The sequence below is a fragment of the Phyllostomus hastatus genome, unplaced genomic scaffold (assembly GCF_019186645.2).
Source record: "Phyllostomus hastatus isolate PE091 unplaced genomic scaffold, TTU_PhHast_1.1 phas_contig_58, whole genome shotgun sequence".
NCBI lineage: Eukaryota > Metazoa > Chordata > Mammalia > Chiroptera > Phyllostomidae > Phyllostomus > Phyllostomus hastatus.
The window spans coordinates 17564911-17577748 of NW_025333916.1; the positions used below are offsets into that span (position 1 = coordinate 17564911).

Consider the following 12838-nt stretch of genomic DNA (forward strand, 5'->3'; position numbering starts at 1 on the left):
TAGATTTATACATATTAAAAAGTTTTATATAGCTATGGACTGTCTAATAAGGTAGAAAGAATTCAAATGAGAGGAAAATTAAAAACTATGTCAATATTCAACTATATGTAAATTAATTTTAGATAAAAGAATACCTCAGAGCATTTAATTTTTAAAGTAAAATCAATTTCTATTCATAAAAATCTAGCTTGCATTAAGTATCAGTATTTTAAGTATAAAATAACTGATTTTATTTCAATATAAGAATCATCACACCCTGGCCTATGTGGCTCATTGCACTGAGTACCAGCCTGCAAACTGAAAGGTCACAGGTTCAATTCCTGGTCAGGGTACATGCCTGGGTTGTGGGCCAGGTTCTCAGTTGGGGGGGTGTGCACAGCAACAGATCCATATTTTTCTCATACGTTTCTCTCCCTTTCTTTCTCCTTCCCTTTCCCTCTCTCTAAAAATAAGTAAAATCTCAAAAAATAAAGAATCCCCGCATGAAGATAATATTTTCTTCCACCTATAAGTTATGAAATTGAATTTAAGTCAGCTATAAGCAAGAGGGATGCATATAGACTGCTCAAACCTTATCAACTAGAAACACTAGACACTTAAATTCATGTTGATATTTCCTACAAATAAAGAATTTAAAATTATTTTGGAGGTGGGCAAAGGAGTGGGGAGATAGGGCCATCTATAATAGTGAAAACAATAAAAATAGTTAAAAATAAAAAATTAAATTAAAATCTTATAACTAAAAGACTTATAAAACCAGAACATACATTTTTTACTTTATAATAATAAAAGATTAAAATATTCAAGTAATTCTCTGACAGCCATGATGATAACTGAATGATAGAGAGTAACTGTGGAAAAGCTACCTTCTACACAGATGTATTTATGTCTCCATTCAATACCATCAGGCCTCGGAATGGCTTTGGCTTCACGAACTGAAATCATTTGACTGTTCCAGCTATAAGAAGAAAAACATTAATCATGTTAACTATTTTAACTTTCCCTTTATTATTTTTATTATATCAGTAGTAAGGCCTAACCTGATTTTCTCACAGAATAACGAAACTTGCTTCAACCCTCAACCAACACAATCCCTATTTCCCCCTTTCTATTTCTTTTTTACTTCTAGCACTTATAGTTGAACAATTTGCTTAGTTATTGTTGTTTATGATTGTCTCCGAGACGCTGAATTATTTTTGTACTTTTCACAGTTCAACCAGTTGTTGAACTGTGAAACTAGGTGCTCAATAATTACTTACTAAATAAAGTAATAAAAAATAAGAACGTGTAAGGAAGCAAAAAATATAAAAACTATATTCACTGTTAATACCCCATTAAAAGTTTTTTATTTGAGAGGTGATTTTCTTGTGTTGTTTTTTGACATCCTTGATTTTTGTTCAGGTACGTATCTATTTATATGATTTGGAAAAAAATTTTCATATTTTCCAACAGAAGTAGATGCTGGTTTAAGAAAATAAAATTAATACTCTATGAAAACATTAATACACTCTGAAAACATGTATTATTACATATAAATATAGCAGTTAATAGTGAGGCTTTATTCAAGTAAAATAATTTTTATCTGTATGTCTGAAGGCAAATTGTTTTATCTTTAGTAGATACTAACATTACATTTTTTAAAATATTTCTTTACAATTATAATAGTTTTGTACAAGTACTATTTTCTTTTTTTCAAGGATCATTCTAACATGTATGACTGCTCAACCTGTATACAAGACCAAAGTTAGTTTGAAGATCTAACATGTATGGCTATTCAACCTGTATATAAGAGAAAAAGCAGTTTGAAGAATAGCTGACATCTTTTTATCAGCCCTAGCTTTCTCCACCATTTCAGTAAGAGCAAGACCACAGTTGTGGGACTTTCTAGGTCCAATACTCACCCTACTCTTCCTGTATTTACTAGATAGAGAATCCATAAGAATGTAATTGTGGGTACAGTATGGCATTTGCTTCTGGAAAATTGATTAGTTTATATGTTAAATATTCAAGAAAATATTGCATCTTGTGAAGTTTGATCATAGAAAAGAATCCCCAAAGTATGGTTTTCTACATTTTCTTATCAAGAGTAGAGCTTAGAATCCTGGCCGCTAGCTCAGTTGGTTGAAGTGTCGTCCCATACACAAAAAGCTTGTGGGTTCAACACCCAGTTAGGGTGCATATGGAAGGCAACTGATCTGCTTTCTCACACCAGTGTTTCTCTCCTCACCTCCCCTCCCTTCTTCCTTCTCCTTTCCTCTCCTCTCCTCTCTTCTCTCTAAAATCAATAAACATATCCTTGGGTGAGGGTTAAAAAAAAAGAGTACACTTTAGAAATACAGAGTGTGACAAAAGTAAGTTTACAATTGTTTGCATGGAAAATAATAATTAATAAATAATAATATAAGAATAAACTGTTTCACATACTCACAACTATAAACCTACTTTCACCCCACTCTATACTTTCCAAAGACAGCATGAAGTTATTTAAAAATATATGTATCAGCCCTGGCTGGTGTGGCTCAGTGGACTGAGTGCTGGCTTGCAAACCAAAGGGTCGCCGGTTCAATTCCCAGTCAGGGCTCATGCCTGGGTTGCCAGCTGGATTCTCGGTGGGGGACACTTAAGAGGTAACCACACATTGATGTTTCTCTCCTTCTCTTTCTCCCTCCTTTCCCTTCTCTAAAATAAATAAATAAAGCCTTTAAATAAATAAATAAATATCAGATTTTATGCTTTTAAAAAGTAAGTGGATTGTTAAAGAAAATAGTATTGGTTAGTGGAAGATGTTTTAGATCCTTCATGTATAGCACTATGGATTCAAAACAGAAAAGAAGTACATAGCTCTATTGTTTCAAGTACATTTCTAAAATTTTCTTAAAAATAACAATGTAAAGGGGAGAGTTATATAACCATATGCCTGAACCAAATAAGATTATAGTAGAATTAAACCTTGTGCTACTTTATACCACTTAAGACAAATTTCACTAATGAAATAAACTTTTCCCTGAGACTACTTGCTTCTAATGTCAACTTATAGGACAGTTGAATCTGCAATATAATTAAAATTGGAAACAGTATGTTAAAAAGAGATAGACTGATTATTTCTTTCAGACAAGCTTAGAATAAACTACTGTGTCCTACTGCTAAATTACAACTTTTATTTCCTTAAATCAAAGGAACTCCCTTTACCACTACATTTCTATTAAATCCAGTCCTGACTTCATATTACATGCCAGTACTTGGTTCTGAACTGAGTCACAGAAACATGTAACATACCTATATTCATTTTATCATCCCTAACCATGTATCATTTAAGCTTCAACCTATAACCAACTCCAATAATGCAGTTATTTAAATGACTACATCATCAGAAATACTGAGAACTTCAGAGAGGGAAAAAAAAGAATATTCTGAATCACTACCATTTATACTGATTCAATATACTGCATTTTTCAAAGAACTTTTAAATACTCCTAAATTATTAAATATTTCAAATGAAAAAGCATGGTATATAACACATTATTTTTACTCTTAGAGGCAAATTTAAATGTAGAATTGAAATCATAATTTAGAAATATTTTCCCTAAATATTTCATTCTTTAATATGAACAGGTCCTAAACTAAGCCTTTTTTATATCATATTTCTCTACTATAATTTGCTTGCAATGTGAAAATGTTATTATCAATCATTAATTAAAGCATAAAATAAGATACAGTCTATAGAAGAGGGATGTTTTGCAAAAGAATAAAAGAACAGATATGGGGTTTAATTTAATCTAAATTAATATTTAATCTATACACATAATATGAGACTTATTACACTATACACATAGTATATATAGTGTATATCTCTATGTGTATTACAATATACACAGCCAGATCTATTTAATATATTTTATATACCACATGCATTAAATATTAAAATTTTATATATTAAGTATATTTAAATCTGTATTAAATCTATTTGTGTATTAAATATATTAATATGTATTAAAGATATGTTAAAGCATATAATAATCTTTTGAATATAAAACTGAGATACTGACTCTGTATTGGTAAGATGCGTGCTTCTTTTCTTCAGTAGTAACAATGAACTGGTACTCATTAACTCTCATTTAGCTATTCTCTCTGTGTCAAAGTATTCTGAGATGATTGATTAAGTTGGAAATGCAGTCTTCAGCAACATTACAGAGAAAAATTTAAGTCCAACAAAGTCAAAATTATGGGTCTGATACCACATGGCTGCATATATATGACTTGTCAAATTAAGTGAACAAATGTATATAGTTTTGTTTTATTATTATGAGCTGGGAAGAAAGCAAAAAGAATACTTTGTTAGGGATCTGAAACCTCTTAAGCGTAGAGAAATGCTTACTCTAATCCCAGAGTTTTGTTTTAACTGGCTCTTCTTAGTAATAACCTGTTAAATGCTGGTATCCATCAGGGCCTTGCCTCTTTCAGTCTTCTAATGCTAGAACACTCATTCTAGGCTTCAATATACTATTTAACTTTATGTAATCCTTTTCTCCAACTCTAAACTTTCTACTAGGTCCCAGGCCAGTATTTACCACTAACTACTGGAAACTGCCAACTGGATGTCCTATAGGCATCCCTGTGCCCACATTTCCAAGACTAAGTCTAATATATTCTGTCCATGGTCAATTATTAAAATCACTCCCTTATATATGTCCTCAACTCTCCTACTTGCTTTTGCTGCATTGAACTTGGCTGAAACACAACCATTAAATCTTGTCTACCTCTAATCCTTTCCATGCAGTTAAACATGGCTGAAGGAAAACACGCAATCCTGCTAACCTTTAAATTCATGATATCTTAGATCAAAGGACCGTAAATGCTTTATTCCCATAGTTTCTTTATTCTCCTACACGACAATTCCTATCTTCTCCTCACTTCTCAAATGTCCTCCCTCATAATCACTCCCAGCTAATGTTCATGTTTCATTTCACTAAAGAAACCTAAAGCAATCAAAAGACGATTTTCACTAGCTCCCACCACATAGATTCATCTGTATCCATATACATGTTCTGCTTTTTCTCATTATTAATTACCTGTGCGCCTATTCCACTTGTGTTCTAGATTTCAAGTCTTTTTTTTTAATTATTCACCAAAAGATGTTTTACTGATTTTAGAGGGGGTGGGGGAGGGGAGGAGAGAGACACACACACACACATCAATGTGAAATTGATGAGACTGAGAAAAATGTGGATTGGTTGCCTCCCATATTCGCCCCAACTGGAATCAAACCTGCAACCCTACAACCTAGGGATGTGTCCTGACTGTGAATCAAATCTGCAACCTTTTGGTGTATGAGAGGACACTCCATCTAACTGAGCAACCCAATCAGGGTGATTCCAACTCCAATGAACTCAAACAAGTATACTGTTTAACAATTTACTAGGTTTTTCCTGGTATCACCAATTCTGCCATCAAGATGGGTTATTTCTTATTTCTAAAAACAAAACCAGAAACTCAACTCCACTTAATTGTTCAACTTCTATTCCATTTTTCTGCTCCCCTTTACAAGTATGTAAATTCCTCTAGAGTTTATATACACTAATCTATCTGGATATAATTCTCCTTCTGTTCTTTCTTAAGCCCACACCAATGATGCTTTTTATCTCCATTATTCCACAGAAACTGCTCCTGCCAAAGGCCCAGTTGAGTGGTCTCCATGTGAACCAATGTCCAATGATCAGCTTTTACTTATCATTTTGTACTTGATCTATCAAAAAATGTGATATAATCAATCCCTTCTCGAAACATTTTTTCCCTTGGATTTCAGGACACTACATTCTATTGGCTTACCTCCTACCTCAATGATTCTTCCTTTTTAGATTATATATTAGTTCCTTCTCATCTCTAATCTCATTTGTACTTCATCTTTGTATTATGAAATTTTCAGAGAAAAACTGAAAAGCATAAAGTTCAAAAGTGATTCAACAGTTAACATTTTGCCACATTTACTTGTTTGTGTATATGTATGTTTTAAACTGAACCATCTATTAAGCTGTAGATATCACAAAACTTCATGTGTTTGTCCTTTGGCATTTCTCTCTTAAGAATAAGACCATTTTCTCCTTTATAATAACAATAGCATCTAGAAATTAACAGTAATTCAAATGCCTCTCCACACTCCAGTGTCAGCTCCATAAAGACAAGAATTCATGCCTGTTTTGAATCATCTCTCTTCATGCCTGTTTTGTTAATTGTTATAATAAATCCCGAGTATATAAAAAATAGCTTGGTATACAGTAGGCAGTCAATGACTTACTGATTAAATGAAAGAAAAAAAGGAGAACAAAAAAAAAGGGATTCAAAACCTGGGCCTTTGTAATACTCCTTATTAAAAAATGCATGTGTTGCCCTGACCACTGTGGCTTAGTTGGTTGGACATCATCCTGCAAAGCAAAAGGTTGCCAGTTCGATTCGGGGCACATGCCTAGGTTGAGGGTTCAGTCCTCAGTTGAGGCAGGTACAAGAGGCAACTTGATCGATGTTTCTCACATCAATGTTTCTTTCCCTTCCATTCTCCCTCCCTTCCTCTCTCTAAAAAATAAATAAATAAAAGTTTTTTAAAAAGTCTCTAAAAAGGATGCAAGTGTTTAAGTATGTAGGTGTGTATTTTTAATTCAACAGATAGACTAGCAATAATGACATGTGATTAGGCATCCAGGAAATAGAGGATTTTAAAACAGGTATCTCGTAAGGTTCACAGACTCTCTAGTATCTATGAGTCTGTAATATTTAGAACTTAAATTTTTTTGTTTTGCTAAAATACAAAATTATTACATTCTGACTGTATGTTTTTTTCCAAGATTCCCTGAGTTACCTGATTCTCCCCACCCCTCTCCCCTCCATTTTATCAGGTCCCTGTTCCCAGGTACAGTTTTAGAAGCCTCACTTCATTGTGAGAATTTTCAACAGCAAGAATTAGAAGGCTGTGAGTGAAGTAGGTAAGAAATTCTTAGTAATTTTTAAATGGCCATATAAAATTTCTGCAACATTTATACTGTATATATAAGCATTGCTTAAAAGATACTTAATCATGTCTTCAAGTATAGAGAATTTTTTAACTGAATATTTCAAAGTTCAGAAGAAATCCTTACAAAGATTTCTAACAGCTGTCAGAATTTTGCACGGCACTTAGTTCATTACCATGACTACATTCTTGGCTCTGCTTCCTACAGTCAAATTTCTGAAAATATCTGGTATGAAACAATAATGCACTTGACAAATGCACTAGAAGATGAAAGAAGAGAAGATGGCTCCTAAATCATGTATCAGAGAGATAACAAGCGTATACAAAAGTTCAAAACCTCTTTCAAGGGTCAGCAGCCTAGCCAGTATCATATGGCACAGCAAGCTAGTTTCTGCTAATGCTACAACACACAAGCCTGCAACTCTCCCATCTCATTTCAGTCCAACAAAGCAATGGTTTTTCATGGTGTTTATATGTAGGTGCTCTAATCTTAAACTCTACATGGCAAAACTGTAACTTTCTCCTATGAATCCTTTTCTCTCTACACAAATTTCTCCCAATCCCTAATTCATATGACACAATAGATGATGTTAATATGGCCTGACAATTTAAATTGTAGTTTTGTAGCCAGACCTGAACTTGCCTCCCAGTTCTCTCAGTATCTGCTGTATTGCCATGGGCAAGTTTCAAGTACACAAATTCCCTAAGCTTGACAGGGTGTTACTTTGAGGGTTAAATGACATAATATAATACATGGAAATCATTCAGCCTACTCTAAGAACACTAGATAAAGAAATACTAAAAATTAGCTTTTGTTATTGAAATATCTGAACCTGAGAATAACCTTTACAATTTCTTATGTTCCATGACTGATATAGTCTTAGATCTTTCCTCATCTCTATATAAATAAAGGCTCATGCCTTTTTATCCTTGTTGCTTGAACTTATATTTAGGTCATTTTTAACCTGGACTTCATTCTTACAGAACTACTTTTCTACAGCTCTTTTCCTACTCCTTTTCTTAAGCTAATTTCTTAATCTAATTTCAGTCACCTTAAGAATCTTTGAAACAAGTCCATAATCAGACTTTCTGCTTTAAAATTATTTATTTATAACAAGTATTTGTCAAGTACCCATTATTTGGTACTGGGTTAGCTAGGTAGTGGAGACACAACTGTAAACTAAATAGGCACCGTCTGCTATAAGCTTTGAGAAATTTAAATAACATGTCATCTTTCGTGCCCTATGTTTCAAATCATCTTATATAAGTCAGTTTTCTTTAGTGCTACTGCATCATAGCAGATATTTACTGTAATATCAACACTGCAATAAAGTATCATAGTTAAAGAATGTGAATTTTGCAGTCAAAACTATCTGAAATACTCCCCTTACAAGCTGTGTGATCTTAAGGCAAGTTTCTTAACCTCTCTATATGCCTCACTGGTAAAATGGGCATAACTGTCTTATGTGGTTATTATGTAAACTGAATGAAATACATACAATCTTTTTAGAATACTTTTTCCCACATAGTAATAGCAATTTATTACTATTACTATTATTATCCTCTCTCCAAACCTCTTCAAAGTAGGACCCCGTGGTTCCTGTACCCTACTCCTCTAAATTTGGACAATTCCTAAGTCCTTTCTCCTTCCTCCTTGAAGCTTTTCTAAATTGATCAGAAGTGCTGCCCACTCTATGAACTAAGAACTCCCATAAGAACTTTCAGTTAGGTCCAGTCGAATGATATACTTTAACCTTTCATATTCACACATCACCCTCAAAAAAAGGAAAAGTATTCTTTGATTTATATATTATATAATACAACTATTTAATTCAGATATCAGGTATTAAGTAAATCTTTTTCCAAGTGTGTCTTGGCTGTGTGTGTGTGTTTTTTTTTTTACAAAGTTTAAGTATCTAAAAAATAGATCTTCCAAACTATATAGTATCTACATAGCACTGACACATTTATTCAGGCCCTACTATGGAAAGAGGCAGCTAAACATAAAATGGGATCACTACTAAAATCAACAAAACTGGACTTCCTAAACTATAATTTTTTATTAGCTAGGAATATGGTATCTACTTAGCTTATTAATCTTTAGGTATTAAATTTTATAAACTACACATTTCTGGACAAGTTTACAGCACTGAAATTGACAAATATAACTTTGTGACCAAATTTGTAGCATTCACTTATATATAAATAAATAACTGATTCATGGTTTCACTTACTCAAATTCTGTAGCATAATATTTAAGAAAGCCCAGTAAGAGGTCCCCAAGAGTTGATTCATTCTTTGAGAGGTAAGGAGGGACATCACTTGGAACCTGATGTACAAGGTGCAGCTGTATAGTAGGACTAAAAGATTCCTGTCAGAAAAAAAAGTGGAGGAATGTAAAGCCATTTAAAACACACATTAACAATTTTATAAATCCTGATCTAAAGCTCTCTGAAGAAGAGAAAAGACATTTTTTTACATGTCTGCAATTTGGAAATTTGAAGGCTTTCTTACACTTACAGATTTCACCAGTGTTTGGAGTAGGCCAGAAAGTTGAAAAAACTAAGATATTCTAATCCTTGGCTGAGATATAGCAACCAATGGATCCATATGGTAGCAAAAGATTTTCTAACTTATAAATAAAACCTTACTGTACATACCAAAATTCCATCCAATAACAGATAGGTTTCTTTACAAATGTATCTCATTCTTAAATTATTTTTACAAGGAGCAGTTGTATTTTATGAAAGCTATATTAAGCACAATGTAAGAGCTCTAATTGCCAGTTAAAATTTCTCTCAAAAGCCGTAAAAATAATGTTAATGAGTAATACTCATATTAATTTTAAATTATTTTTGTTTTATTTTGTTTTTGTATCTAGGAGGGAAGAGAAGATAGATGTCCAACATGAACTGAACTTGAAAAGACAAAGAGGGCAGGGAAAGAGAAGGATAGGAAATATAACAGTAAGCAATATTCAGCAACTCTTTACCATTACATTCATAAAAGAAGTTGTCATTTGCTTGTAATCCAGGACCAAACAATATACTTTTAAGATAGAATACTAATGGCTGCTTATTCTTCTTGCCTATGGTATGCCACTAATTTTCATAGTTAATCTTTCCTCTAATAGTACCAAGTTCTGGATCTAAAATCCACTAAATGAACTACAGAGCTTCAAGTAATACATATCTGTATGTTAGAAAATAATCTTTTTAAGGTAACTTGTACAGTGACCTCAAGAAGGGTTTTCTAAATGTCCCATAGTTGGTTTATTCACTCATCTATCAATGGCTGCTTCCATATCTTGGCGATTGTAAATAACGCTGCAATGAACATTCAAAAGAACAATGAGCCTATGTTCAATGAGCCATATTTTGGGTTCCGTTGGATATATTCCCAGAAGTGGGACAGCTGGGTCAAAAGGCAGATCCATTTTTAATCTTTTGAGATCTCTCCATACTGCTTTCCACAGTGGCTGTACCAATCTGCATTTACACAGTGGAATAAATACTGCTGGGTCATAAAAAAAGAAGAAGAAAATTTTCTCCTTTGAAACAGTATGGATGGACCTGGAGAGCATTATACTAAGTGGAATAAGCCAGTCAGAGAAAATCAAATACCATATGATTTTATTCATGTGTAGAATCTAATGAACAAATTGCACTAACAAGGAAAATGGAGACAGACTCATAGATGGAGAGCAGGATGACAGCTAAGTGAGAGGGGAGGATAGGGGGTGGAGGGATTAAGCAAAAAGAAAAAAGGACTCATGGACATGGACAACAGTGCGGTGATTGCTGGGGGGAGGTGGGATATAAGAGGACTAAATGATAATAGAAAAGAAATACAATAAAGATTTTTAAAAATTAAAATTAAAAAGAAGAGTTTTCTGTATTTGCCATCAGAGACGAAAAAAAATTTTAAAGCAATTGGTTAAGGCAACAGAATGACAACTACACTTATGGTTCCCAACTCGAACAAATCAATCTTGGGTTTACTTACATCAGTTCAATTAGTAATGTCTGAATATTGTGACTATGTTTTAATACAGAGAAATAGGGTATAGCACCTACTCAAAAATCATCAGTAAAAAACAAAGGAGTAAGAAAAAAACAAAAACAAAAAACTCTGCTCCATTATCTATAATGCTATCAATAATTTTTAACTACCAGGGAGTGATTTCCCTCAGAAGAAAAATTCTACTCCAACTATAATTCTTAAAGCTGGCACTCCTAAACTTGAAATTTCTCCTTCCACTTCTAACAGACTTAATGTTACAAACAAATATCTTAATTGTTTCTTAGACTAGGAAGAGTAGGAAAGAGGCTTCAATTTATAAAAAAGAGTAAAAGCAGAAGGTAGAGCAGGTATACTGCCTCTACTACCTTTTGTCTCTTACTTGTTACGTTTAAAATTGGACTTACAAGATTATTTAAAATTCTAAAATTTAAATACTATTTTATGGCAAATTAAAGAAAAAGATAGAACAAGTTCAAATGACATGGGAAAAGAAAAGTGGGTCACTATTTAATAGCTTTTGCTCTGAAAGCTTCTTACTAGTTTTATTTCTAGCACCTAGCATAGTAAGCATACAATTTATGAACTGATGTTGAAACAGAAGTTTTCTTCTTACCTGAAGCTTAAAACTGTTTGAACCACCTTTAAAATTTTTATTTTGTTCAATAATTTAAAGGAAAAAATCAGCAATTGTGACATTAAAACTGAAGATGAAACCTATTCTACTAGAATGACCCTGGACCAATTTGGCCAGCATCCTCTTAGCGTCACTGTTCTTTTTCACAGTCACATACAGAGAGGGCCATGTTTACATACTGAGGTAGAACTGAAGGAGGAATATAAATAAACAAACAAATAAATAAGCAAATAAATAAGCAAATAAATAAATAAATACCAAAAGCTGCTACAAGTAAATCGGAATTCCACTTAACCTTTAAAAATTCATTTAACTTTGGTTCACATTACAGAAAGATTTTCTGCTTTAAGAAAAATTTCATCAAAGATTTTTTTCCAAAAGGGATCTCTTGCATAGCACTTATGTATTTAAGAACAGTATATGCTACTTTGGAAAGGATGGGGGGTGGGTAGAACTTAAGCTAACATATTTGGAAGCACATAAAGAGCCAAAGGGGCGGGGAGTAGCCTTAAAATTACAACCTAATATCATGGAAAAACAATCTAACTGATACAATGTAATATCTATTTTTAAAAGCCTTTTTTTTAGATTACTGATATTTACCACTGTTTCATTTTTTTAATGTAACGACACTTTTTGTTTTTTATTCTTTTGTTCTTTTTTAATTGGAAAGACACTTATTACTTTTTAAGGTTATATATTACTTTGGGCTTTTAATAACCAAATGCATATTGACTCAATTCCAACTGATATTTAAATGCTGATATTTCTAAGGTATTTTCCATTTCTCTTCAACCAATGCAAAGGTAAGAAAAAATTTTAAAGACAATCCCTTGAAAAACATATGAAAAGTTTCACTGTTTTGTCAATACAACTGCCTACCAAAAATGGCAAAAATATCTTTTGCCATATTCCACCATTTTTCTGAGGTTGTGCCATATCTTCACCTTCCAAGTTTGAAATCTGGATAATTAAGCACTTTATGAAATAAATTAGACTGGCTAAACTTTTACTTGTTAGCTGCTTCTTAAAACAATGTATGGTTTAAATGAAAGATGACTGTTTTCTATCTCCAGGCAAAGAATTTAAATTGCATTATTTTCTAACAATTTGAAACATTAGATACTAGAAAGAAATGTTGAGGAAGGTCACAAATTAAAAGATAACTGATATGGAATACT

The 12838-nt window shown here is 32.7% G+C and overlaps 1 protein-coding gene across 2 annotated transcripts in view; it reads right to left on the bottom strand.

Moving 5' to 3' along the window:
• Positions 1-12838, bottom strand: part of TENT2 (terminal nucleotidyltransferase 2) — a 55277-nt gene that overhangs the window by 3181 nt on the left and 39258 nt on the right. For both annotated transcript variants that reach the window (XM_045848093.1, XM_045848092.1), the window contains exons 12-13: positions 9235-9371; positions 867-958 (exon numbers count right to left, since the gene is read on the bottom strand). In XM_045848093.1, coding sequence (XP_045704049.1) covers positions 867-958; positions 9235-9371 — 229 coding nt within the window. The remainder of the gene's footprint in view (positions 1-866; positions 959-9234; positions 9372-12838) is intronic.